The sequence below is a fragment of the Vidua macroura genome, chromosome 20 (assembly GCF_024509145.1).
Source record: "Vidua macroura isolate BioBank_ID:100142 chromosome 20, ASM2450914v1, whole genome shotgun sequence".
Lineage (NCBI taxonomy): Eukaryota > Metazoa > Chordata > Aves > Passeriformes > Viduidae > Vidua > Vidua macroura.
In genome coordinates, this window is record NC_071590.1 from 11,144,384 (window position 1) to 11,169,385 (window position 25,002).

Below are 25,002 nucleotides of genomic sequence, written 5' to 3' on the forward strand. Positions count from 1 at the left end.
GCCCCTCTCACCCATTCGTGACCCTCAGGTCAATGCTTGCCAAGGTGTCACTTGTCCTTCTCAGGGCAGTGTGCCATGTTTGAGGTGTGGGGGCGTTTTGAATATTTCCTTGTGTCTTCCCCTAACTTGTGTGCTAACTTGAGCAGCAGTGAGCTACAGATGGGAGGTGGGGGGAGGAGTGGGGGGGAATGTCTGAGTGCATCATGTTTCATGAGGTTTGTACAATTTTCATCGATTTTCCACTGGATAAAAGACAAGCCTGCAAACAGTCAAGGTCAGGCACCCAGGGACAGAGAGCTGCTCTGTAAATGAGGTCATCGCTCCGGGATGCAGCCTGCCGGGCGGGCGGGACAGCGGCAGAGCGCAGCGCGTCCTCTCTGCCCAGCGTGGCGCAGGAAATGTCGGTGCCTCCTCAGCGGTCACCCGGCGCTTGGGGTCACTCTGGTGCACACAGGCTGCTCATGTTTCCCATCACCAGTTCCAAAATTAACTGGTTTCACTGGCAGCTTTTCTTGAGCAGGACATGACACGGCAGTCCCTTTGCTGATGCTTCCAGCCACTGTGATGTCCTGCACTGCAATTATGCTGCATCTCTTCCCCACTCCCTGCTTGCTCCGAGAGACAGAGTTCCTTCTCAGACAAGTCTGAGGTTACAGTATAGTGAGGCAAAAATGGCAGGAATACCAATTCAGGAGGAATTGGCTCTCCCTGCTGCCACCTCAGACGTGTGACGGAGCTCCAGAGCCTGTTGGGCAGAGGCAGTCGGCTCCTTGCCAGTTATACCCCAGCTTGGAGACATCTTCTCACTGCCATGTGCCTCGGTGAGAGCGCTGCAGCCCCTGCTCACGGCGACCCACGGGACATGGGGACACCCACCCAGGGCCTCAGCTCCGGGTTCTGCTGCAGCAGCGTGGCTTTTCCCCTGGTTCGAGGCCGGTGGAGATTGCGGGGATGCAGGATGGGGAACGCGGGGATGTGAGGATGTAGGGATGAAGTCTGCGGGATGCGGAGACGTGGGATGAGAGATGCGGGATGCGGGCACTGCGGATGGGGCTGCGGGCGGCAGCTCTTCCGAGCGGGGCTGGGCTCCGCCGCCGCCGCTGCTCCGTGCCGGCACTGACCTCTAGCGGCACCGGCACCGGCGCCGGTAGCGGCACCGCTGCACAGCGGTACCGGCTGCGGTAAGGATAAGCGGTACCGGCGGCAGCACCGGTACAGGCAGCACCCGTGCGGCCGTGTGTGCTTGTGTCTGTGTCTATGTGCATGCATGTGTGTGCATGTGTGCATGTGTGCGTATGTGTGTGCATGTGTGCATGTGTGTGTGCATGCGTGGGTGTGTGTTTGTGGGTGTGTGTGTATGACTGTGTGTGTGCGCATGTGTGTGTGGGTGTGTGTGTATGTGTGGGTGTCTGTGCATGTGTGCATGTGTATGACTGTGTGTGTGTTTGTGTGTGTGAGTGTGTGTGTGCCTGTGTGTATGACTCTGTGTGTGTGCCTGTGTGGGTGTATGACTCCTTGCAGGTGCGTGTGTGTGTGTATGACCCCATGGGTGTGTCTGTGTGTGCCTGTGTGTGTGTATGACCCCATGGGTGTGTGTGTGTATGACCCCATGTGTGTGTGTGTGTATGACCCCATGGGTGTGTGTGTGTGTATGACCCCATGGGTGTGTGTGTGTGTGTATGGCCCCATGGGTGTGTGTGTGTGTGTGACCCCATGGGTGTGTGTGTGTGTGTGTGTGACCCCATGGGTGTGTGTGTGTGTGTGTGTGACCCCATGGGTGGGTGTGTGTGTGTGTGACCCCATGGGTGTGTGTGTGTGTATGACCCCATGGGTGTGTGTGTGTGTGTGACCCCATGGGTGTGTGTGTGTGTGCGGGTGTCGCTGGCTCGGGGCCGTGCCAGGCTGCGTTCCCGCTGTGGCTGTGCTCTGCTGGACACCCCGCAGCCGGTGCTGGGCAGGGGGGTGGCTGGGGGAGGGCTGGGCAGGGCCAGGGCCGTGCTGCCCTGCAGGGGGAAGGTGTGCTGGGCACCACGGCCTCGTTCTGTCCTCAGAGGTCCCCGAGTCTCGCTCTGATGTGGAGTCTGGTTGATCCCGTCTTGGCCGAGCTCCACGTCCCATAAGGACAGCAGCCATCCCACACCGTGCCACAGTCAGTGGGGCAGGGGCAGGCCCCGGGCAGCACCTGGGGCTGCTTCTGCCACCATCTCTCCTTCCTGGGGCTGCCAGAGGGGCTGAGGGACGGAGCCTCTGCCTGCAGGTCTGGTTGTGGCCAAGGGCCTGTCTGGGCAAGCCTAGGTCCCTTCAGTGGTGATTGATTGCAGGAACAAACAGCCGATTCCCAACGGGAGCTGCATCCAACGTGCACTGGAGTTAACCTGAAGCCTGTGCCCTGCCAGGGTGGCTACAGGAGTGTTTTGAGACCAGAGCTTTCCCCCACCACCCCCGAGTTAATTATTAGGGGGATTTTTAAATTTAATTTATAAATGAGTTTAACTCTGCCTCAGATATTATTTTTCAACCTAATTGAAATGTAGTGTGTGTGTGCCTTCTAATTGCTTTGAAGAACCTAATAAGAAGCTCCTTAAAGTCTAAAGGCTAAAAGCTGGAGGTTGGCAGATTTTAATAAATTTAACATTAGCTTAACATTTCCACAGGGATTGGAAAATATCTGCTCGTAAGGCTATTTGCTTGAGCTAAGCAATGCAATTTGTTCCTCTGTATTAGTGCATATGTGATATGTGAACAGTCCAATTTTTAATTTTTCTCATGGTTTAAAAACTTTTTCAATGAAAGTTGCTTTTATTTTTAAATCTCACAGGTCTGTAAAAGTTGTTATGCTGAAGCAGGGGTGGGTCAGCTCTGGGCTTCCAGGGGTGGGAGGGCGAGTTTCGGCCCCTCTCATCCCTCAAGTCCATTCTGTCACTGCTTCCCTGCCCGTGCCCTCCTGCAGCTGGGGCAGGGGCTGTGGGGAAGCTGAGGCTGGCTCAGGGCCAGCGAAGGCTCAGCCAGGGCCGTGCTCTGGCAGCGTGGGTGGTGGGAGCAGTGGCACAGCTCGGCTGTCCCCGAGAGCTCTCTGTCCACTTAGAGCTGTGGGGCTCCTTACGGCTCTGTGGAGCGTGGCCTCCCCGAGCCCGGTGGTGACCATCAGGTACCGTGTTCCAGTGATTTCCTGGCCACTGATTCAGCTGATACACACGAGGGCCAACTGCTGGGCTCCCACGGGGGATCCCATCTGCCAGCTGCCCACCTGGCACGTGGACATGTTGCCTCCAGCCTTCGGCCCATAACTTGTCGGAGATGACAGCCCCTGTGGAGGGCAGGTCACTGCTCGGATTTGGGAGAATCTGAGTTCCCTTTCTGCGGCCCAGGCAAGGCACAGCCTCTCCAGCTAGCATGGCTAAGCAACCTCAGCTCCCCAGCTGTAAGGAAGCATCAACGCCCTTCAGATGTGTTTGCACCCAACAACAGCAGGACTTCAGAATTACCAATAACAGGAATTTACTTGAGTAATTAATACTATTTGCTTTAAATGAAGCTGTTGGCTTGTGGATGCAGCACCTGGGTTTGCTGAGCTGTGAAATTAAGTTCTCAAAGATCAGAAAAGTGAGGATTTAGGGCCAGAACACCACTTTTGGGAAACAGCTCTCAGTGAGGTTTACAGTTCCTTGAAGTAACACCTGACTGCACGTGTGGTTTGCTTCCTGAGTCCCCTGCAGCGCCCAGGAGCGAAACTCTGGCTCGGGCAGGTTTTCCTTTGAATTTATGGGAGAATAGCTTTGCCATTTGCCAGGAGGGCTGGGTGGGTGCTCTTACAGCGAGCAAGGACCGTGACAGAGCCAGGGGCGGGGTCCAGCCCCCAGACTGTGCAGGTGTGGCCTCCGCTCGCCCCTTGTGAGGGATTGGGTGAGTGGGAGGCTTGGGGAGGACCAGGATGTCAGGGTCCCGTCTTGGGGTTTCTTTCCCCCGGTGTCTGCTCCCGAGGCACTTTGGGATGCTCAGCGCGGACTTGCTCTAAGTGTTTAAAAGGCTGGGAAACGTACGTTTCCCCGGATGGGATCCAGCTGGTCGGTGCGGGACTCCGGGCTCCGCAGAGAGGTACCGGGGGCGTTGTGTGCCCTCGGGGCTGCCCCGGCGGGGGCGTTGCATAACGCTTTACATAACCGGGCAGAGCGGTGCGGCCCCCCCCGCACCTGCCCGGGGCCAGGCCCCCCCCGGGTCCCCCGGGCACCGGAGGGGGCGGGAGCGCAGGAACCGGCGCAGCCGCCCCGGGGCCGGTGCGGAGGAGCCGCCGCCGGCTCCGAGCGGGGTCTGCGGGCTCCCCCCGCCCGGCGGGACCCCCGGGATGGCCTCGGGCAAGGCGGCGGGGGAGCGGCGCTGGGAGCTGGTGCGCTGGTGAGTGCCGGGGTCCCGGCTGTCTCGGCAAGAGGGACCCGAGCTGAGACCGGCGGGGGCTCAGCTTGCCAGGGGGTCTGGGCTTTGGCGTGGGGATGCTCCCAGCCCGGGACAGGAGGAGAACCCGGGCTGGGGGGACCCCGGTAGGGTTGAGGAGACACGAGACCTCGCCCTGGATCTGGGATGCTGCGGGGCGCTCCGAGAGGCGCCGCGTGGTCCCGGCTGGGGCGGGGGTCCCGGGGGTGCAGGGAGGGGGCGGGTCCGTGCTGGGAGGGGGATCTCTGGCAGAGGTAGGAGAGTCGGATCCCGAAGACTTTTTGCACTTGGGAAAGGGTCCTGCCCGCTGAGGAGGAAGCGTGGGAGCGGCAGCGGGCCGGGATGCCGAGCTCTCCTCATTCCGGGGGAGTCCCCGGGACTCGCGTGGCGTGCTGAGGCTCCTCTGATCTCCGGCGTGCGGGGACGGGGCTTGGAACAGGGCACTGTCTGTGCCCGGAGCTGCCGGGACGGGCTGACATTGCGAACAAGCTTTGTCTGTGTTCTTTTATGTTGAATTGTGCAGTTTGTGACGTCCGAAGCTTGTGACTTTTGAGCAGAGCGCTGCGGCGATGCCAGGCTGTGGCTGGGTGGCTCCGTGGGGATGCTGATGGAAGCGCCGGGACGGGGCCCGGGCTGGTCCCTGGGCGGGAGCAGAGCCCGAGCCAGGCCGGCGCTGGGTGCCAACGCCCCAGCTGTGGGTGGGAGCCCCTCAAACCGGGGCGACAGTGGGAATCACTGAAGCTTTTTGTTTTCCTCTCTCCCTCCCTTTCCCCCCCTCCTTGCAGCCAAGGACACTTTTTTTTCCCCTCACACACTTGAGGGACACACTGCTACAGCAGCTGCATAGCCCGGCTGTTCTGCATCCCCACTGCCTCACCCTCACTTCCCAAGGAACACCCCTGGCTTCCCTGCCTCTGCTCTGTGCACAGTTATCATATACCAGAGCTGCAGGGAGCATTGGCATTGCACCGTGCTTGGTTGCTTTTAACTAGAAAATTGGCAGGTGACTGTGTGGGGATGCTCAGGGAGCTTGTCGGGTTTCCCTTAGCCGCAGTGCAAAGTTCCTGCACTGTCACTGCCCCCAGTGCCACAGGACCCCGCAGGGCTGGGCTGGGCTCAGGCAGGTCACAGAGCCCAGCAGCAGCAAGTGGGGAGCTCATGGCACAGAGGAACATCCCCTCGGCCCCATCCAGACAGTGTGAGCACATCCCTGCCATTAATGTCGGGAATGAACCTCCTGGAGCATCCATGTGCAGAGGAAGGGACAGGAGCTCTCTCCAGCTCTGGCTGAGGTTCATGATGCTGCAGCTGTGTGTGCCTGTGCCTCCAATCAGTACCACAGGGGCTTTAACTTATTAATTACTTGCTGATGAAATTCCATGTTCAGAGGAGTGTGTATAAAGTGCAGCTGGCTGCTGGGATGTAAGCAGGCAGCAAGATTTTGTCCCAAAAGATGGAAACAACTGCAGTTATCAGAATTTTGCCCACTTAACAGGGAACCCATACTCTTCTGATCAAATTCAAAACCATCAATTCACTCGACTCTTACTTGATAAGCCTCGACATCTGGCCTGGCATTTGAAGTGATGCTAGAAAGGCCTTAGCTTGGCCTTGGAGCCGGCGCCAGCCTGGGGAGGGGCTGGTCTGGGGGTGGCTGTGTGCGGGGGGCAGGCTGTACCCCAAGACGATGGTACTGAGCAGGGGGTGCTGCACCTCTGTCCCCTGGGCCTTTACAGGGGCATGGCCTGTGCTGCTTTGGAAATGTTTGTTCTTTGCTTTCTGCACATGGTGGTCCCTGAGTGGGCTGGGGGCTGTGCAGGGGTGGCAGCTGGCAGCAGCCCCACAGATATCCATGGAGGGTGCAGGGACCCCTCCCTGGGGGTCAGTCTCAAGGTGCCCTGTCCCAGACGTGGCCGTGTGCCCGTGGGCTGGCGGGCAGTGAGGGACGGGGGTGGCACGGGGATGCAGGCGGATGGGCTGTAAAGTGATTTTCCTGCTCCCACTGAGGAACGCGGTGGTGCCGAGGCAGCCGCTCCTGCATCCCGCCGCTCCCTCCCCGCAATCCAGCGCTGATGAATATTTCAGGCTCTCTCGGTGTTATTTTTAGGTACGTGCGAGAGGGCCGCTTTCGCATTGAGGAGAGGACGCTGACGGCTTTCCAGTGGCTCTACTCGCCCCACCAGCACCGCATCGTCAGCCGGGCAGACCTGGGCTCCCCCAGCAGGTAAGGGGGCCGCTGGGTGCAGGGCTGGGGACTGTGGGGAGCACTGGCACAAACTCTGCTGCTTGCTCTTTCACAAGCCCTTGTGGTTTTGACACGGGCCTTGTGAGCCCCAGCCTGTCTGGGAGCCCTCTGATACATGAACATCTTGGGCTTTGCTTTAAAATAAAGTCCCAGGCGCAGCGGTTGCACCAGGAGCTGCAAACACCACATAAGCACTGTTTAGTTTAAAGCAGAGGAAAGGACAAATTATCACCTGCCTGCCCGAACTTTGCTTGCAATCGTTCCCATGGTTTTGGTTGAGGATCTGCTTTATGTGTGCAGCACTTGAGGTTTACTTAAAAACAGATGGTAGCCAGGGGCTGCGTTTCCCCCAGCCATCAGCGATCATTGGAAAATCTCTGTTCTGATCCCCTGATTTTGGTCGGTGCTTAAACTCTCCCCTTGGGAGCCACATCCCAGGCATGTGCTGTGGCTCTCCCTGCTGATGCATATGCATTGCTGTCAGTTCCCATGCCGCGTCTGATGATAAAACACCATTAACATAAAAGCCTCCTGGGCCTCCAGACACACACAGAGCAGCATCTGCTCTCTGGCCTGCGAAGAGCTCTGGAACATGCTGAGTCCCTGAGCGGCTGTGGCACTAAAAGCTCTTCCATCTCTGTTTCAGCAGCAGTTTTGTTCCAAGAGCCCTTAAAGCCCTGAAGTATTTATCTGCCTGGAATTGCATGGATGAGAACAACAGGAGGGTGGCTGTAGAGGAAGGAGGTGCCCAAAAGACTTGGATTTCCCAGGACAGGAAGGGCTGTGGGTACTCTTCATGCAGGGCAGGCAGGGTGGGGGTGGAAGGAGGTGACATTCACACCTGGGAGAGACTTCTAGGGGCATGAGGGAGGTGCCAGCTGTTCTCGGCAGGAGCCATGGCATACCCGCTTACTGCTGCCCTCTGCTTCCCGCGATGGGAATTCCTCTGCCTGCCGCTGGAGAGGCTTTCCAGAAACTGGAATGACTGTGCTATTTATTGATTTTAACTAATTTTTGCAAATTGCTTTCAGCGGTTGTGTTAACCTCACGCCTGATGTGCATGTTTCATTTGGCACGTGGAACTGAACTGCGTGTAACATCATTTATAATTAATGTTAAGTGCAGTTGGGGTTAATTTCACTAGATTAATTTGATTTCCCGAGGGGGTTAATTTCCCTGGATTCGTTTGATTTCCCAGAGGAAAAGTTACCTGGAAGTTTCCCCCGGGAAGTTACCTGGAGCCGTCTGGAGAGTCTGTAGGACATCAGCCACCAGTTAAGAGTGGTGTCTGTATCTCTCTCATTGGAGTGAAATGTTTGTCTCCCAAGGCAGCCCAAGTGTAAACTCCGGCTCGGCAAGAGCAGCCGCGGGCACTGCTGCGGCCGGGGAGCGGAGCTGCTGGGGCACGGGGATGCTGCGGGCCGGGCCGCCGGCTCCAGCTCCTGCTCGGTGGGAAGGGAACGAGGAGACGGCCGCGGCGAGGCCGTGTTACTGCCTTTAGGCAGGGCAGGGCGGCAGCCCGCGGGACCCCGGGCCGCGGCGGCGGGCGGGGAGCGCGCACGGCCCCGCACCGCCCCGCACCGTTCTGCCCCGCCCCGCGCGGGGCCGGCTCCGCCACCGCGGCGGGAGCGGCGAGCGGCGGGCACGGCGCGGGGCTGCGGGCTCCATCCTCGGCGGTACGTACGTGCTCCTGGCGGGGCGGCCGGACCCGGGCGGAGGCGCCCTCACGGCTCTCGGCTCCTCCGTCCGCGTTCGGAGCCGCGGTGCCAGGGCAGGGGCTCGGCGCCGGGAACCGGGGGCTGTACGGAGGCTTGGGGCTGGGGACGGCGGACCGGGAGCCATGTGTGGGAGGACGGTGAAGTGGCTGCCAGCACCGCTCTTAAAATATTGACCATTCGAGGAGGCGATTTGCAGCAGTCCGTGCGGGGCTCTGCCTGCTGTCCCCGGGGGTCCGGGTGGTGGGGTCCGGTGGCATGCGGGGGGCTTTGTCCTGCCTCCCCCGGGCACCTCCTTGGCTGGGGAGCCCCAGGTGTTTGCACAGAAAAGGGACGTCTGAGCCTCCCTGCATGCCCCACGCCAGTCTGCTGGGGCGATCCTCCGCACCGCTGTCCCTGTGCGAGGCTGCAGCTCCTCCCCGACAGGAAAGCGGTGCAATGTCTGCTCACCAGGCTGAGCGTTTCCCTTCATCCTGCTCGTTCCCACAGGCAGAGCACCGATGTGCCTGGCGTGGAGCTGCACAGAGCCTGCGAGGGCTGTGTGAGATGCTGCTTGCATCCCTGGCGAATGCAGGCTGTGAGATGGATCCTGCCAGGTTGTGCTGTCTTCTGCACGCTCTAGGCTCTGCTGTTTTGTTTAAGATTGTTGTTTTAGTAGCAGAAGGGACATAATATCTGTCCACAAGGCATGATTTATTGAAGGTTGGAATCATGCCAAGGAGTTTAAATTCAGATCCAACGCGCGGTGTGATTGCAGGTGTGCTCAGCCGGCTCACACTTGCACACACCACGTTTCACAGATACTGCATTCTCCCCCTGCTGCTGGTTCCTCCCACTAGAGACGATAACCTTAGCAGCAAAAATGCCTTTTTCTTTGCTTGTTTGTTTTATCATCCTTCCTTCCCTTCATCCCTAAGCATATCTGTGTGGTAGCCGGGTCCTGAGAGCAGCTCAAAGAGGCCCTCTGCTGCTGCTGCCTGTTGTGCACTGGTCAGATGCTCTGGTGGTTGGTGGTTGCTGCTGCTGTGGAAACAGGAACAGGACTTCAGCAGCAACAGGAGGAAAGACATTTTTTTCCAGGAGCTAAAAACAGCTCATTCTCCACAGACAGTTTTGCAGTTTTGTGGGGGTAGATGAATCCTTGCTTGGAGTTAACATCTGCCTCCAAGCTGGATGCCAGAAGGACTGTTCCTTGACTGTGATTTGGTTTCAGCCCGGCTCTTGAAAAGCCCACCCAAAATGGTTGAAAAATACAGGTGATGTCGGCAAGAGGTAGCAGAACTTGGAAAAGCTCAAGTGCAAGCCCCATGTAGCTTGTTTGCAACGTTCAGGGTGTCTACACACAGGTTTGGCCTCAAACCTGAGCCCTGGCTGCTGAGGTCTGACCTTGTGCCACGCAGCTCAGCCTCGGGCAGCCACCGATTGCCCATCTGCTGCTGAGGCCGGGGTGCAGGGCAGGTGAGGAGCAGCCCTTGTCAGGGGAAGGTGCCAGGACACGTGCTGGGTCAGCGAGCCCAGCGCCCTGCTGCTGCTCAGAATCACAGAGTGGTTTGGGTTGAAGGGACTGTAAAGGTCACCCAGTTCCAAACCCCCTCTTATGGACAGGGACACCTTCCACTAGACTTTACCATCTTGTGTAACGTCTTAAATGTTCTGAGTCTCGGTAAGGGGGTTGGGGTATTTTTGATTCCTTATTTCCATAATTAGGAAACTGTTCCAGAGATTGATTGTATTAAAAATTAGAAACCTCCTAATTTCCAGCCAAAGCATGTTCAGGTCTCTCTCATTCCCATGCTTTCATCCCGCCCCCACGTTTTCCCAGCCCTGGTTTTCAGTTTAAGCTGTTCTTTTTCTGTCTCTCCACGATTTCTTCACTGGCTGCAGCCACCCCCCTGCTCCGTGCTTGTTGTGTGAATTGGGCCAAACACTCTCCAGTTCCTGGGGCAGCTGCCAGTGCCAGCCTGCCACTGGGAACAGGTTTTTGTGGGAGGTTTGCCCCAGTGCATCCTCTTTCCTCCTGCACTGCCTGGGCAAGCGAGCGCTGAGCTGCTGCTCCTGCAGGGAGTGGGGACTGGGAACGCGGGCTGGGATGTGAGTGGATGTGCAGGTAGCCATGGTGACAGCACCCAGGGACCTGGTGTGGCATGGCAGCTGCTCGTCTGGCTGCAGCAGGGACGCCACCGGGCACAGAGGGCAGCACGGTGGGGGCAGTGGTGCCTGCCCTGCCTCTGGAGCATCCTGTGCAGGGCACCCATGTGGGCATTGTGTGGATGCACAGAGCAACCTTCCTGCGGGATCCTGGGGAGGCAGACCGCATGAGGATGAGAGCCTCTGCTGCTTCCCTGAAGCATCCTCCCTCAGGCTCCACTGGCATGGGAAGGGGGTGGTTGGAAGAGGTGGAGAAAACAGGCACAGAAAATCTGTGCTTGAGCAGGCTTTTCCTAGAGAGAGCCTTTTCATGCCTTTTCATGAGAGAGGCATTTCATGCCCTTGCTAGCAAGGCAGGACTCTAAAATGGGTGGCCTTGAGAAAACAAACAATGCCTGTACATTAAATTCAGTGGGCTGAGAAGAATTCAATGAGCCTGGGAGCCTGTGTGATGAATTTCTGCATAAAGGGCTGTGATGAGACATGATCTGTGTCCCTCTGCAGCAAAGAGCTGGTTCATGTGGTGGTGGGAGAGACCAGTGGGGCTTTGGGGCTCACAGCCACCTGGCCAGCATGGGGGCCAGGTTGTCAGCCAGCACCTGTTGGTTTCCTGGGTTCCTCTCCTCTGTGCTGGGCGCTTCCTGCGCTGCTGGGAAAGCAGTGCTGCCGTACCTGGGTGTAAGTATCCCTCTGTGCCAGCTGCCTGAGAAGTGATGCTTTGCAGGTCACACATTGGCTTCCTCCAGGATCTGTTTTTCAGCCATTTCCATAGAAATGAGCAGGAGTGGTCAGATCACTTTGGACATAGGGATAAGTCCATCAGCCATCAGTGTTTTCTCGAGAATGTGGAAGAGGAGCTGGAGCATGGTTTGCAGTTTGAGCTGGGCATGGCCTTGGGCTCAGGAAGGGCTCTGGCTCTCCTGTCCTTTTTCTGAAGCTGTCCTCTTGGGTGGCACACAGCCTCCCCTCCCCGGCGTGGTGGCCAAAGGAGCCCTCTCAGTCCTTCTGGTCTGAGTTGAACAGTGAAGAGCCACCCCTGAGAGCTAGCTGAGGTTTGTGGGAAGCTGCATTTGAGACATCAAGTTTCTCTTTTCACTTCAGCAGTTCCATAAAGGGGAGAAAATAGTGTTTAAAATATTCCATGAACTGAGTCAGAGGTAATTTGGACACTGTTTTCCTTTGCTCTGTAGGTCAAGCTGATGATGTGCATGGTATGTTCTTCCTGTCAGGACAAAATCTAATATTTCTGTGTGCCCACAACCTTCTTTAGAATCATAATAGGAAGCTGAATGCCCTCAGAGTGCCGCAGGCAATATTAAAGCACTAATGATGCAATCAGTCTCTTACCCCAGTCAGAAAGAGGAGAATTATGCTGCCCTTGCTGGGCACAATCCTGCTCTGTGTTACCAGCAGTGTGGCACTGTTCCCAGTAGGCAGGAGCTGCTCACCAGGTTGGGTTGGAGAATGGGATCCTGGTTCTGGCAGAGGCCCCTGGGAGATGTTAATTTAGACTGGTGCAGATGGTACTGAGGAGTTGTCCTCCCCCGGGGTTTTGTTCCCTAATTTTGGCTGCTCGGTTATGATTTGCCTGTGCCTGCTCTGAAAGTAGGAAGGTTTTTTTCCTTGTTGTTTTTGAGCCTGTGTGAAATACCTCGGGGGGAAGAGGGGAAGTGAGAAAATGTCATTGCAGAGACTATTTCTGGAGGCACGCCCCTGCGGGTGAGATGGTGCTGGGCAGGCTGTGGTGTGGTACCCGGGACTGGGGGAGGCTGGTGGCCTCGGTGGAGCTGAGGTTGGGTCCCTGGTGTGTTTTTAACCTTTGCCTGGATCTGTGGTAGCTGATGTGACCCTGGGGGGCTGCCAGTTGTGTGGGGATGGGAGCAGGAATAGCTCCACTTCCACCACTGCCAGCCACAGGTATCCCCAGGTGCTGGAGCGGGATGAGGTGGGCTTGTGCAGGGGCTGCCCCACACCCTCCTGGACAGCAGGAAATGGAGATGCTTCCCTATGGCCATCCCAGGGAGATGCAGTAGATGGTGCTGCAGGGGGAAAGGTTTTAGCTGGCCATTTCTCTGGGACTCTCCAAGTTGTTCCTGGTGTGGTACCAGCTAAGGCCGGTGCTTCCCAGAGCCACTGTCACTCCGTGTCCCACACCTCTGAAGGCAGGGCTGTGCTGGAGCAGCCGCACTGGGTCTCATTCCAATCCACAGCAGAGCCTGGCTGTACTCAAAGCTTTTGTTTTCAGACATTTTAATTGTGAGCAGCTCGGTAGAGCTGGGCAGAAACCAACTGGGAGGAGTGTAAGGAAGACATGACCTGGGGGAAGATGAAGCGAGAGGATAACGTCACGCTGCTGTTGGTGCAGAGCTTTGACACAGATCGTGCAGGCCAGGAGCAAATGTGTTCCAAGCAAATGACTGCTCCAGATATTTTGTAGCACCTGAATTATGGCTTCAAAGCCTGAAGCTTTTTTTTTTTTTTTTAATAATGTCCTTAAGAGCTCTAAAATTAAAAGAATTTCCATCGTTTCATCCCTTTAAGGCTGTGGGCAGAAAAGTAGGAGTTGAAATAGCTGGATTTCAGTCCAAGTTTTTTCTCTGGAGTTGAGAGATTTCTCTCTCCAGCTCCTTATACCCTCTCTCCTCCCCCCCATTTTTTCACACATCAGATAGAATTCAAGTGCCTCTCCATGTAAAGCTTTCGGGTGCTTGTATGAGAACGCTGGGCTAGAGCTGCCTCTGACCCAGGAGCCAGTGCTGCACGGAGTGCCAGGGCAAGGCGATGCTGTGAGTCCACACCAGGCATTGCCTTGGACCACTGGGGCAGGAGGTGAGTGATCTGGCAGTCAGAGGCACGCTCTGGCCTTTGAGCTGCAGTGGCTCTGGGACACGGGCTCCTGGATCCCGTGGGCATGGCAGAGGATGTGTGGCTGAGCAGCTCGTCCTGTCCTGGCTGTGGTGTTGTGCTGTGGCCCCAGCACAGCCCAGCTCCCCCTGCCTCTCCCCTGCCAAGGGGGGCTTGGCATTCCTACCCCTCCTCCTCACAGGGACTGGCAGAGGGTGATCCCCTGGTGCAGCCCAGCTCTGAGTGGTGCAGGTGGGCACTGGTGGTTGGTCTGGGGAGCTGAAAGGTGTGAGGACACCTGGGCACCACACTCAGCCTCTGGGCACCATGCCCACCCCTGCAACCAGGCTCACCTCCCCAGGTCTCTGCTGTGCCCTACAATGCCCAAAGCGGGGTGCAGGGGACAGCATCTGTTTTCTGGGGATTTGTGATGGATGGGAGCTCATACCCAGCTAGATGTCAGCATTTCCATTTCCGTGGCATTTCTGAAGCCTGGCTGCTAAAGGACAGGGGTTAGGGTTAGGGTTAGGGTTAGGGTTAGGGGTGTTTGGGTGGTTAGGGGTGTTTGGGTGGTGGTCAGGCTGCAGATGCCACTTCAGCCTTACAGAGCTGCCAGGGAACCAGAGGATGGAAAACCTGTGTGCCACAGGCAGCTGCATGGGAACTAGTGGGAGATGCCTTGCTGGGCTCGGGGATGGTGTGATCTGTTTGCCATGAGAGACAAAGTGATGGGGTTTTGCTTACTGAGGTTTGATGCCTTTAGTGGGATGTCCCCTGAGGGGCACTGGAGGGGTGGGAGGAGGTTCCCCTAGCAGGGAGCCAGCCTGGTGCTGTGACTGCAGCGCTACCATTTCGGGGACAGGAGGAAGAGGCAGACCACCCCGCTGCCACCAGTGACCCTCTGCATCGGGCCTGGGTGGTTGGGCAGCCGCAGGGCACGATGCTCGTGGGTGACACGGTGTCCGTGGCTCAGCCTCGCTGCCCATGCGGCACTGCTGGTGGTCCTGCCATTAGGAGAAATACGATATTTGCAGCGTGAGGTTGCGAAAAGCCTGCGGCCACGAAAAGAAAAGGAAATGACTTTTTTTTTTTGGTGGGGTTTGTGTGTGCGCGTGTGCATGCGCTGCTGCGCTGGGGCGGCTGGCCGGGCCGTGCTGGGGTCCCCCCGGGCCGTGCTGGGGTCCCCCCGGGCCGCACAGCGCCCGGCGCCGGCAGAAAGCGCCGCTCCGGCCGTGCCAGCGGCTGCCGCTGCCCCGCGGCCGCAGCGCCCTGGCGGCACCGAGCCACCAGCATGTTCCAGAGGAAGCGCAGCGTCTCCTTCGGCGGCTACGGCTGGTGGGTGCCTTCCCCTTCCTCCCTCCTTGTGCTGGGAGCCGTGTGAGGAGCTCTCCTCCCCCCTTGGAGAGCAGGAATCGCCGGGCGCTGCGGCGCGGTGCCCCCGCGGCGGAGCCCTTCCCTCCGGCCCGTGCCAGCGCGAGCATGCGGGCGTCGGGAAGGACCTGCCTGCCCCGGTGCCCGCAGGAAGCCTGGCACAGCCTCAGCCCTTCGGCAGGACCTCGTGAGCTCTGCGGGTGATGGGCACTGAGGGGACCTTCCTGGGGGCACGTTACCTGCAAGAGTGTCTGCCCCCGCACCTTTCTCTCGCTACTTTCCCTGCTGCCTGCTCCTCCTGCACCCAGACAGCGATGCTTACAGGCACCTTGGGGTGTGCAGCAAGCTCCCTCCTGGTCCAAGGCAGGTTTCCAGCACCACTGGCACCTCCAGGAGTCATCCCTTCCTTGTCTGTCCTCAGCAGAGCAGCACGGCTGCTGCCTGCACCCCGAGTTCAGCGGGACTGTTTGCTCCTGTCTCTTCCCTCTGAGAGGTGCTCATCTGTAGGGAAAGAGCTTAAGAAGACGACACGGTTCTCCCTCTGCCCTCTCTTCAGGTCTCCTCTCCGGGGTGTTTTATGCCGGTTCCAAGTCTGTTATGGCTGCGATGGTGTTTGGGGCAAAAGGCTGCTCTGCACCCTCCCCGTTCCGCAGTGGCCGCAGCGGCTGGGACTGGACAGTGGCAGCCCCGGGGCTTTGAGGGGAACGTGCTGTCCTGGACTTGGAGCTGCCTGAGACCGGCTGGGGGAAACGCTGAGTAACCGCGGGGGCAGTGGGAGGGCAGCTGGAGCGCCAAGGCTTTCGGCAGGGTCCCCTGGGATGGAGCACACGCCTCGCTGAAGCCAAGAGAGCTGCCTTGGCCAGATTGGGTTTTCTTTACTTAAAGAGGCGAAGGGAGCACTTGGATAGATTTCTGTACGAATAGGTTTTGTGATATGTGGGCTCATGGTGGCCAAATCGCAGCTCTTGGACAGCTCTGCCCCACGGTTGCTGTTGCGAGCAGTGGCTCTGGGGCCCTGATTGCCCGGGGGCATCCCAGGAGCTGGGGCCCTCCTTGGCAGGGCATTCAGGGCCAGCTGGGCTTTGCTCTGTCTTTTTTCTTGCTGTGCTTTGGCAGTTGCGGGGGAAAGAAAATCACGAGCTGGAGAGTCACTGGGGAACCCGGGCTCAGCCAGCTGGTGGGGGGCTGCACTGGCTTTTGGGGGCTGGGGCGGCTTTTGGGGGGCTGCACTGGCTCTGGGGGGCTGTGCCACCGTTGCAGTTGGGGCTGGGGGAACAGGACACGGGCTTTTCTTTAGACACCGCGCCCGTATCTGAATGGTGAGAGCGGCGGGGGGAGCCCCAGGGGGGTCGGTGCGCTTCTCCCCGGGTCCCTGGGGAAGGCGCCGCCTGGAAAGCCCTGTGCGCTGCCCGGAGAGTCCTTCCCTGGGCGTGTGCTGGAAAAGAAGGGACCTGTCACAGCCCCGGACCTACACCTGCATCTTCTCACGGTCCCGGCCGGCCCGCCCTTCCTGGGGGGCTGCGTGTGAGGTGCTTGGGCACACCCAGCCGCCTCCCGCTGTGGCTGCACTCGCTATTTCCAGCCTCTGCTAGACTGGAAATTGCTGTTTTTTAAACTCTCCACCAGCTGCATCTGCTGCCAGCGAGGTCCCGGAGCGGTGTGCCCATCTTCGGGGGCAGATGTGGTGCCCCCAGTCTGGCTGTAGGGACGCACATGGTGTGCAAAGCCGTTGTGAGTGAGCGAGTGCTGCCCCGAGCTGGAGCTGCCCAGGCCGGGGAGCCCCAGCGCTGTGGGATGTGGGCAGTTTCATTTTGCCGCCTTTGGGGCAGGGCAGGGCAGGGCAGGGCGGACAAACGGCTCGCACAGTCACACTGCAACTGCGGTTTCCCAAACGTGGAGTTTATTTCCTGTGTGGGTTTTTTTGTGTGTGGTTTTTTTTTTTTTTTTTTTTTTTTTTTGAGGGGGGGTTTGTTTGTTTGTTTGTTTTTCTTTGTTTGTTTTTGTTGTTGTTGTTTCTTTTTTCCCCTTCTCACTCTAAGAGGCCAAATAACAACAACTGGTTTTAATTCCTGTGGCTCTGGATGGAGCCGCTCGTGCAGCCCTCACTCAGGGACAGGTCCCACGGGAGCTGCCCCAGCCACTCACTGCTCCTGAGCTGTTTTGCCACTGAGTTTGGAAACAGCTCTGCTCCCCAGCATGCTCTGATGTTCAGCGTGGTTTAATGATCAACAAGGTCTGGGCAGACTTGTAAGGCATTAAGTCACAATAGCAGGTGCCCTAGATCTATTTTAGGAGCAGCAGTATGCTGGCTCTCCAGAGCAGAGCATGGAAGCTGATGCTTGGGGAAATGCCTGGAACAGAGCTCCCGTGGGGTTTTGTGAGGGTGAGGTTGCTGCGAGTGAGGGACCCTGGGCAAGGTAATGGTTCCTGTGCCCGAGTGCCTGCCAGGCTCAGCCTGTGGCACAGAGTGCCGAGGACCCGGCCCCCTGTGCCACCCGTGGGTGCAGCCCCCTCCTGACAGTAGCACCCAGCCTGGGGGTGGAGAAGGTAAAGCTGCAAGTGGGGGGAAGCTGTATTTCTGTGGCCATGCTGTGTTCTCTGTGATCACGGTGCAAAACAAGAGGGTGTTGGGGGTGTTATTTTGCTGTTTGGTCTTTTTTTGAGATGTGGAGTTGATTCCATGTGGCAGATAACAGAGCATTTTCAGTGACTGCCAAAAGACATTGTTTTGCATTTTGAGACATTGCTATGATTTGCATTAATTAATATTAATATGACTGTAACCACAATGATTCTGAGGAGACGAGCACTCGTTACCAGTGCCAGAATGAGTGAAGCAACTGGGGCTCCTGGTCCCACATGAGCCAGCTAGGGCTGGCAGCGATGGGGCTGCTCTGTGTTTTGTCTGCCTGGGGCCGGGTTGCAATATGTGGGGTTCGGGGGGATCTTCCCTGCACGGCAGGGCTGCCACAGGTCCATTATCTGTAAACACGTGGTTTGTGGCAGCTGTGCTTTGGAGAGAGCTGGGACACAGGCGATGCCCTCCTCTGCTTCCCAGCTCACCTTTGGCATTCCAGATTGGGAGGCAGCAGTTCTGCACCAGGAAACACCTAGGGGGATCTTTTCTTGCTTGCTGCCAGACTTCATTTTGGGTTAAATCTTGGTTGCTTTTGTTTTCCAATGAAATCTTTCTGTGACGATCATCGTGTCAGCCGGAGCGCTGGCACCTCCAACCATGTGCTGAGGTCGTGTTTGGCAGCAGCCCCCAGTACCCAGCCCCCTCCCAGCTACATCTGGAGCCCCTGTGCCTCAGTAACACCCTCCTCTGCTCTCTCCTCAGGATCGACAAGAAAATGCTGGCCAGCCTGAAGATCAAGTGAGTACCTGGCTCTTCTCTCGCGCAGTGATTTCCGTGGGGTGCGTGGTGCTGGGAGCTGGCTCGGTGTGTGGAGGATGCTTTCCTGGGAGCTGGGCTCCAGCTGGTGCAGTGGAGTCCAGCCATGTCCGCCCACTCCAGGACTTGTGTTCGTGCATGTCCCACAGTCTGCTCTCCTGGAAGCCTGAAGTGAATCAGGCACTGGGAGATTACAGCAAACACGGTGACACGATCGCTGTGAGATCAGCGGGCTGAGGTGTGCGTGGGGCAACCCACAGGGCACCAGCTCTGCCTCGGGGGTAATGGGTCTGGGAATCAGTAGGTCAGGTTGGCACGGAGCTTCTGGGTGTAAATCCAGTGAAGTCTGGAGGTTTTGTATTTTGTTTTTCAATCTGGAGAAGTGGTGAGTGTCGGTGGAACAGTGAGTGCCTGTCTGTGACCCAGCTCCTCTCCTGTGCTGCTGAGGGGCTCTGGGCACTGCTCTGGAGGGTGTGGAGATGCTATGGGGTCCAGGAGGGTCTGTGGACTGGCAGTGTTGCTTGGTGGGTCCATCTTGGATTTGCCACTTGCCGGACACTGCTTGACACTGCTGGGTGGTGTGGGCTGTGCAGCTCTGGCAAGGTGGTTGCTGGGCCAGGTCCTGTGCTGTGATGGAGCGAGTTGTGTGAGGTCACCATCCCTGCTGGGGTGTGTCCTCGGCTGATGGGGAAGAGAAGGTGGTGAAGGTCTGGGAGTGGTGGCACCGGTGCTCTCTGCTCCCCCAGCACTTGTGGCTGTCTGGGACCTGCCTCCTGTTCCCACCAGCTTTGTCCTCCTGGCTGCACATCCTGGGTACTGATCCCTTCCTTCCCGCTGTAGTGCATCCTCCCATCTCCTGGATTCTGGGTCCCGGATTCCTGGAAGCCCGGGTCGGGTTCCCTGTTGTGAGCACGACGTGCAGCTCCAGCGCTATCAGCTACACCCTGTGCTGATACAGAAATGCTCTGGGCAAGCCTCCCCTGGGCTCCAGGCAATGCATGGGGTGATGGCTCATGCGGTTTCCCTCCATAATCATTGTGCAAATTATTCATTAATGGAAAAGTATCCGGAAAGCCTGGGGGAGCTGCTGCCTGAACGAGCCGGCAAATGCCCGTTGTAAATGGCACAGCAGAACCGCTGGCCTGCGCTCATTGCTCAGGTTGTGCTGAACTAATGAGAAGTTTAAATCAATGCTTACTGTTTAGGGAGCCGAGGGAATTCTCTGCAGACTTTCCTTTTTCCGTGAAGCTGAGAAGGACGGAGCTGCTCTTTGCACTCTGCTGTACACTGTGCCCTGATTTTTTTCGAAGGCCGTTGCAGCAGTTCTGCAGCAGAAACCCCCTGTACCCTCCTGCCTCCACCGTGCCAGGCAGCCAATGCTTGGAATGCTGTGCCAGTGCTGTGGGCACGCTGCCACGCTTCTGCCTGGGCAGGGTGAGTTTCTGGGGCCACGTTTCTCCCTCTAGCTCTTCCTTTCCTGCCCTGGCCAGAGGAGGGAGTTTCCTTGGCGCTTTTGATGAACATCCACTGCTGTTTGCAGCTAGTGCTTCCCGCAGCCCCGTGGTGCTTCTGGTCGGTGGGTAGGCTGCTTCATTAAGTGGTTCTGTAATTGGGGCTCAGCCAGAGCCACGTTTCGTATTTGTAAAAGCTTTTAAAACTATAAAAATATTATAAACCCAAACTTTTGGGTTTTTAGCGCCCTCTTGTTATTGCTGCAGCCTCTGTCGGAGTGTCCTGGTTTAACCTGTGGCACAGAGGCACCAGGCATCGGAAGTTTTCTTTCCCTGTATAAGTTATTTCCGAAAATCTGAGCTGCTTTCCGCATGCCCTGGAGCACCTCAGGGAGCCTCGTGCTGCTGCAGACATCGGCACTGCCTGGCAGAGGGCTGGGCGGCCGGGTGGCCACTGCTTTGATGCCCCAGCGCTCGGTGCCTGATGTGGCCCCCCAGAGCCGGCTGAGAGGTGCAGGGCACGCCCTGGCTCTCCTCCATGGGACAAACTCGCCCACACAGAGTCAGGATAAACTCACCCACTGGTGGCACTGGGGCATCAGAGCAGTTTTCCCTCTGCCTGTCTCTCCGTTTTCTTCTTCAGTTCGGGTTTCATTCGTTCCTATGATAACCGTCAATGTGTCTGAGGGATGGAGAGCGCGAGTAGGCACTGCAGAGTGGGAGCGTCGGGAGAGGTGATGGTGGGGAGCCCTGGAGCCCAGGCAGGGCTCAGCTGACCCCCCTGGTGACAGGCAAAGGTGCCAGGGAAGGTGTTGTACAGGGCTCGGGCATTCCCGGCAGCTGCTGCCAAACAGCCACACAGCTCGGCCTCTGTGAAGCACCCGGGGAGCTCTGGAGTGTGGGTCTGGCTCTGCCCCAGGGAGCTGTGCCATGCCCGTGCCTGCCGGGCAGAGGAGCCTGAGAGCATCGGCGCCCAGCCAGGAGCTGGTGTGCCCCGTCCCACCACTCGGGTTTGAGTGTCCTGGCCGTGGGCCAGCCCTGGCTCTGGAGCCCACTGTCCTGTGGCAGGAGGAAGCTGAGCCTCTGGCTGCTGTGGGGAGCCAGGGGCTGCTCTGGGGAGCTGAGATATGCTCCTGCCCAAAGGCAGTCTCTGGGGGATGAAGAGCCTGGGAGAGGGCTTGGGAGTACTCTGCTGTTTTTAGGGGTGCACGTCCCCAAGGGTGGAAGCAGGCACTGGTGCTGATGTGCTCGGGTGCTGGGGCTGTTGAGAGCTGCTGGGACTGGGGCTGGCCTCAGGGAGCTGTGGAATGGAGACTGAGACACTTGGGCAGTAAATGGGAGTTGGCATTTGCAGACCCTGGGTCTGGTTTGGACCAATTCCATTGTGATCCCTACTTTTCTGTTACATTTTTGTATTCCTTACCCACTTCAGGGGAAAGCACTTGGAGCTGCTGAATCCCCTGGGCTGGCAAAAGGGGAATCGTGTCCAGAAGCAGCTCCCCAGCCTTGGCTTGGTGTTGCTGTTTTCTTGTGTCACATGAAGTCTCTGTAGGGAGCTGGAAGTGTCTCCATGTTCCTGGGGTCCCCTTGGTTCTCCTGGGGGCACGGCTCCATGCAGTCCTAGTCAAACACGGGGTGTTTGAGGTCAGGTTGTGCTGCCGGGAAGGGAAGACCTGAGCCAGATGGCAGCTAAGCTGCTTCCCTGGTGGGAAGGTCACCCCGGAGAAAACATCAGCCTGCAAAGGATCTTTGCACGTCAAACAGCAGCTCTGGCCAGGTGAGCCAGCCAGGTGCCTCTCACAGCAGCCCAGCAAGCGCAGGAGTCCCCAGGAAAGTGGGCAGAGACCCTCAAGCCCCCTTGGCCTTGTAAAGTCCTTGTACTGGGGATGCTGGAGGTGGAAAAGTGGGATGGGGACTCGTGGGGCCCTTCCTCCTCCTCTGTGGAACAAACTGGTAGGGTGATGTCCCATGGGGGGGTTCACCAGCCCTTTACCTGCTGACAGCTCCTCAGCCTTTGTGCTCTGGTTATTTGCTCATTGGTATTGATGGGGCGTACTGAGAAACCACAGAGTGTTAAACAAAAAAAATCAGTAAAAAAAGCCCCCCCTTTAGGCAGAGTCAGCTCTTCTTTTAGCCTTATAAAGCAAAAATAGCACCAAAATAATCATGTCTCTGTGGAATGGAGGAGCCATGTACAGCAATTACTGGGAGTCAGTGTGTGTGCAGTCAGAACTCACATGAAAGAGCATGTGATGCTCCTCTGCTGATGGGAGCAGGAGGATGAAGGTGGGAAGAGATGAAAGATTTACTCAATCTTTGTAAAAAGAGCTGTGTCCAGGCTTGAGGCTCTTTAATATTTGATGGGCTGGAGCTGAGTTAATGGGAAGATGTGGGAATGATTTAGCATCTTAGAGTTGGCTGCACTGACTATTGCACTGATCTTGGAGGTTTGTGCTTGGGTCCTGTGAGGACAAGGTCTGGCGAGCAGATTGCATCTAAGTAAATTCCTTTGACTTATTAGCACTTCATAAATGGATAATTGCATGTAAATGTATGTTTAGCAATTATATTTAGCCTGAGAAGCACATGCAAAGGAAATGCTGTCAAAACTACTGCAAAGCAGCCAGCTGCAGCACACAGGGAGGCTTCCTATCTCCATGTCTTTGGAACTGCTCCTCTCCATTGCTGACGGGCTTGGAGCCAGCCCAGTGTAAACCCCAACAATGACCCCCACCAGCAACATGTCCTGGATGGCTGTCCCAGTTCTGGAGCCTGGCAGTGACCCCCTCCTGCCAGTGTGCCTGGGAAGGACTGAGCGTGCAGGGCCAGGGTGCAAGGAATGCTCTGGACTTGCAGAAAACTTTAAACTCGGTTAAAAGCAGTGCTGAGCTGGAGGGGCAGAACGAGGCCGGGCTGTCTCTCCCAATGGGTCAGTGCTGGATGGGTGTTAGCTGTGCACCCAGCAGAGTGCAGGGCCGTGGCAGCTCCAAGAGCCATGGCTGGGCATGGTGTGCCAGGCAAAATGAGTCCTTGTGTTGGCAGCAGGTCTCTTGCTGGGTTCCTGCTGGGATGAAGCCCCTTGCAGTGCCAGGGAACTGCAGGTGTGTGCCCAGGGTTGGTGACAGATCTCTGCTGCTGCCACGGCTGGTGGCTGCCACTGGCCCTGCTTGAGTTGCCTGCCAGGATGGTGGCAGGGCCATGGTCTGTCCTTCCCCGTCAGCCCAAGGACTGGTGGGAGATTTACAAAATCCAGCCAGTCCCAACGTCTCCCTGCTATCTCTGGCAGGCAGGCGGGAGCGCTTCCCTCTTCGTGGAAGGGCAGTTATCGCCCTGGCTGCCTGCCCACACCCAACCCTGCACCCACACAGCATCCTCCCAGCACGTCTCACAGCCTGCCTGGGACAGAGGAAGCTTTCACAGGAGGAGGAAGGTGCTGTCAGCTCTGAGGACTTGCAGTGTTTCAGCCATTTAATCTGGTAAGCCTCAGCTATATAAAATTTCAGGCCAGGGGAATGGGTACTGGCACAGCTCCACTGATGCTCCCCCTTGGTATTTGACTCTGTGCTTTCCTCTTAGTGGCCTGCTGTAGATATTTGGGTTTATGCGAGGCTTTGTTCCTGCAGAAGGCCCAGCCACGGAGCTGAAGAGGTGGGCTGGGATGTGGCGGTGCAAGCGCCGCTCCCCGGTGACGTTGGAGGTGGCGCAGCGGCAGTGCCGCCCCGTCCATATGCTAAAATGTTGTTGTTGCTGTCAGACAGCCTTCCCATATTTAAAGCTAGATTATCCACAATTACATCTGCCCAGAGGACTGAGCAGCCCCACATGGGTCTATTTTTAGCTCTGTCTCAGCACTAATAAACTGTGCTGGTTTTTCCTCCTGCCATATTTATAGGCTGTCAGGCTGGGCGCTGTTTGCAGCCGCAGGGTGGTTGCTGGGAGAGCAGGCACCTTCTGAGAGCAAATATTGTCGTGATGGGTGGAGGGAGCCGTGGTGGCTGCGGTGATTGATGCACCACCTGCCTGCGGGTTCACTCCCTGTCTGCAGGAGTCACAGAGGTCACCCAGGCAGGGTTTGCAGGGGCTCTTCCCCACTCGGGGCGGCTGCTGGCCTCCCCTCGGCCCTGGCCACGTTCCCACTGGCCTCCCCTTGGCCATGGACATGTGCCCACTCACTGCCAGGGTGGGTGTGATTTGGGGACCGTGAGCAGCCCCATGTCTGCCGGGCCAAGGAGCGCAGAGCAGGGTAGGCAGTGCCGGCGTGGCAGTGCAGGCATTCTGCCAAAGCCTGTGGTTTGTTCCTGATGATAATTTTGTTAATTACCGCGCCGCTCCCGCCGGCTGTCGCTCCTGCTGCCAGTTGGCAGGGCCTGGCCTCCTGCGGCGCCGGCGAGCCCCGCGGCCGGCAGGGACGGGCCCCCGGCGGCATTGCCGTGCCACGGTCCTGCGCTGGAAATGGCCCTCTCCATCTCTGCTGTTTTATTTCCAGTGGGGCTTGTGATGCTCTCGGTGACCCATGCCATAGCCAAGGAACTCGCATCTTCTAAAGCCTGTTGTGAAAACATGGCTCAGCTCAGGCTCCCACCCAGAAGAGACATGCAGAGGTTGGCAGGTACTTGAATAGGTCAGAGCTATATTCTGAGTCTCTGTGAAGTCTCAAAGGTCAGTCCTTTCAGGCACTGTCCTGTCTCGTTCCTCTCAAATGCTACTGGTGTCACACCAGGGACCGTGACAGCTCCTTTCTCCTACAACAATATAGTGTTAATCCTTTCCAGTTTGGAATGCAGAGTCCACTTTCTAAAGCCCTGACAAGCTGATCTGGGTCTCTTGTTCCCGATCATTGATGAGGTTCCACAGTGTGAGGTGATTTGACGAAGAAGATGGTGAGTCTGCAGCTAAAAACTGCTTCATTTTCCATATTTTCTTATTTGGAGCAAGAGGCAAGGAAGAATCTATAGAGCATCAGAAACCCCTGGATGTGATTGACTTCAGAATGTTCCCTGTAGTATGGATGTGTCAGAGATAATACCTGTGTTTTAGTTCCGCAAATTATATGTCTTTTAATGCTTTCACATCAAACAAGGTGTGTGAGGGAGGTGGGTAATTGAGATGGTGTCATCTCCAGAAGAGTCCCTGGGGCCCAGGTGCTGCTGCTGCTGCTGCCACCCCCTGTGACACTGGGACCTGTTCCACGACCCCCTCGCTGCCCACCACCTCCTCCCACATCCCTTGCAGCATCCTCAGGAAGGGCATTGCTCCACTGAGGCTAAAGTTTGGGCCTAATCCTGAGCTTCCAGCAGGATTCCAGTGGAGATTGATTGGCATAATGGCTTCAGAGACGTCTTTGCTCTGTACGGGGAGCGGAGGGAGGAGCGGGGGCTGAGCAGGGTGCTGGTGCTGCTGGAAGCT

The 25,002-nt window shown here is 57.4% G+C and overlaps 1 protein-coding gene across 5 annotated transcripts in view; it reads left to right on the forward strand.

Annotated features, from left to right (window-relative positions):
- The first annotated feature begins 4,261 nt into the window (after positions 1–4,261).
- Positions 4,262–25,002, forward strand: part of RAP1GAP2 (RAP1 GTPase activating protein 2) — a 54,283-nt gene continuing 33,542 nt past the window's right edge. For 2 of the 5 annotated variants that reach the window (XM_053995249.1, XM_053995251.1), the window contains exons 1-3: positions 4,262–4,392; positions 6,536–6,652; positions 18,092–18,127. In XM_053995249.1, the coding sequence (XP_053851224.1) occupies positions 4,343–4,392; positions 6,536–6,652; positions 18,092–18,127 (203 nt within the window). In that variant the 5' untranslated portion in view covers positions 4,262–4,342. Of the gene's footprint in view, positions 4,393–6,535; positions 6,653–8,308; positions 8,350–18,091; positions 18,128–25,002 lie in introns of those variants that run through there. The other 3 variants (XM_053995248.1, XM_053995250.1, XM_053995253.1) reach the window with 2 other exon arrangements.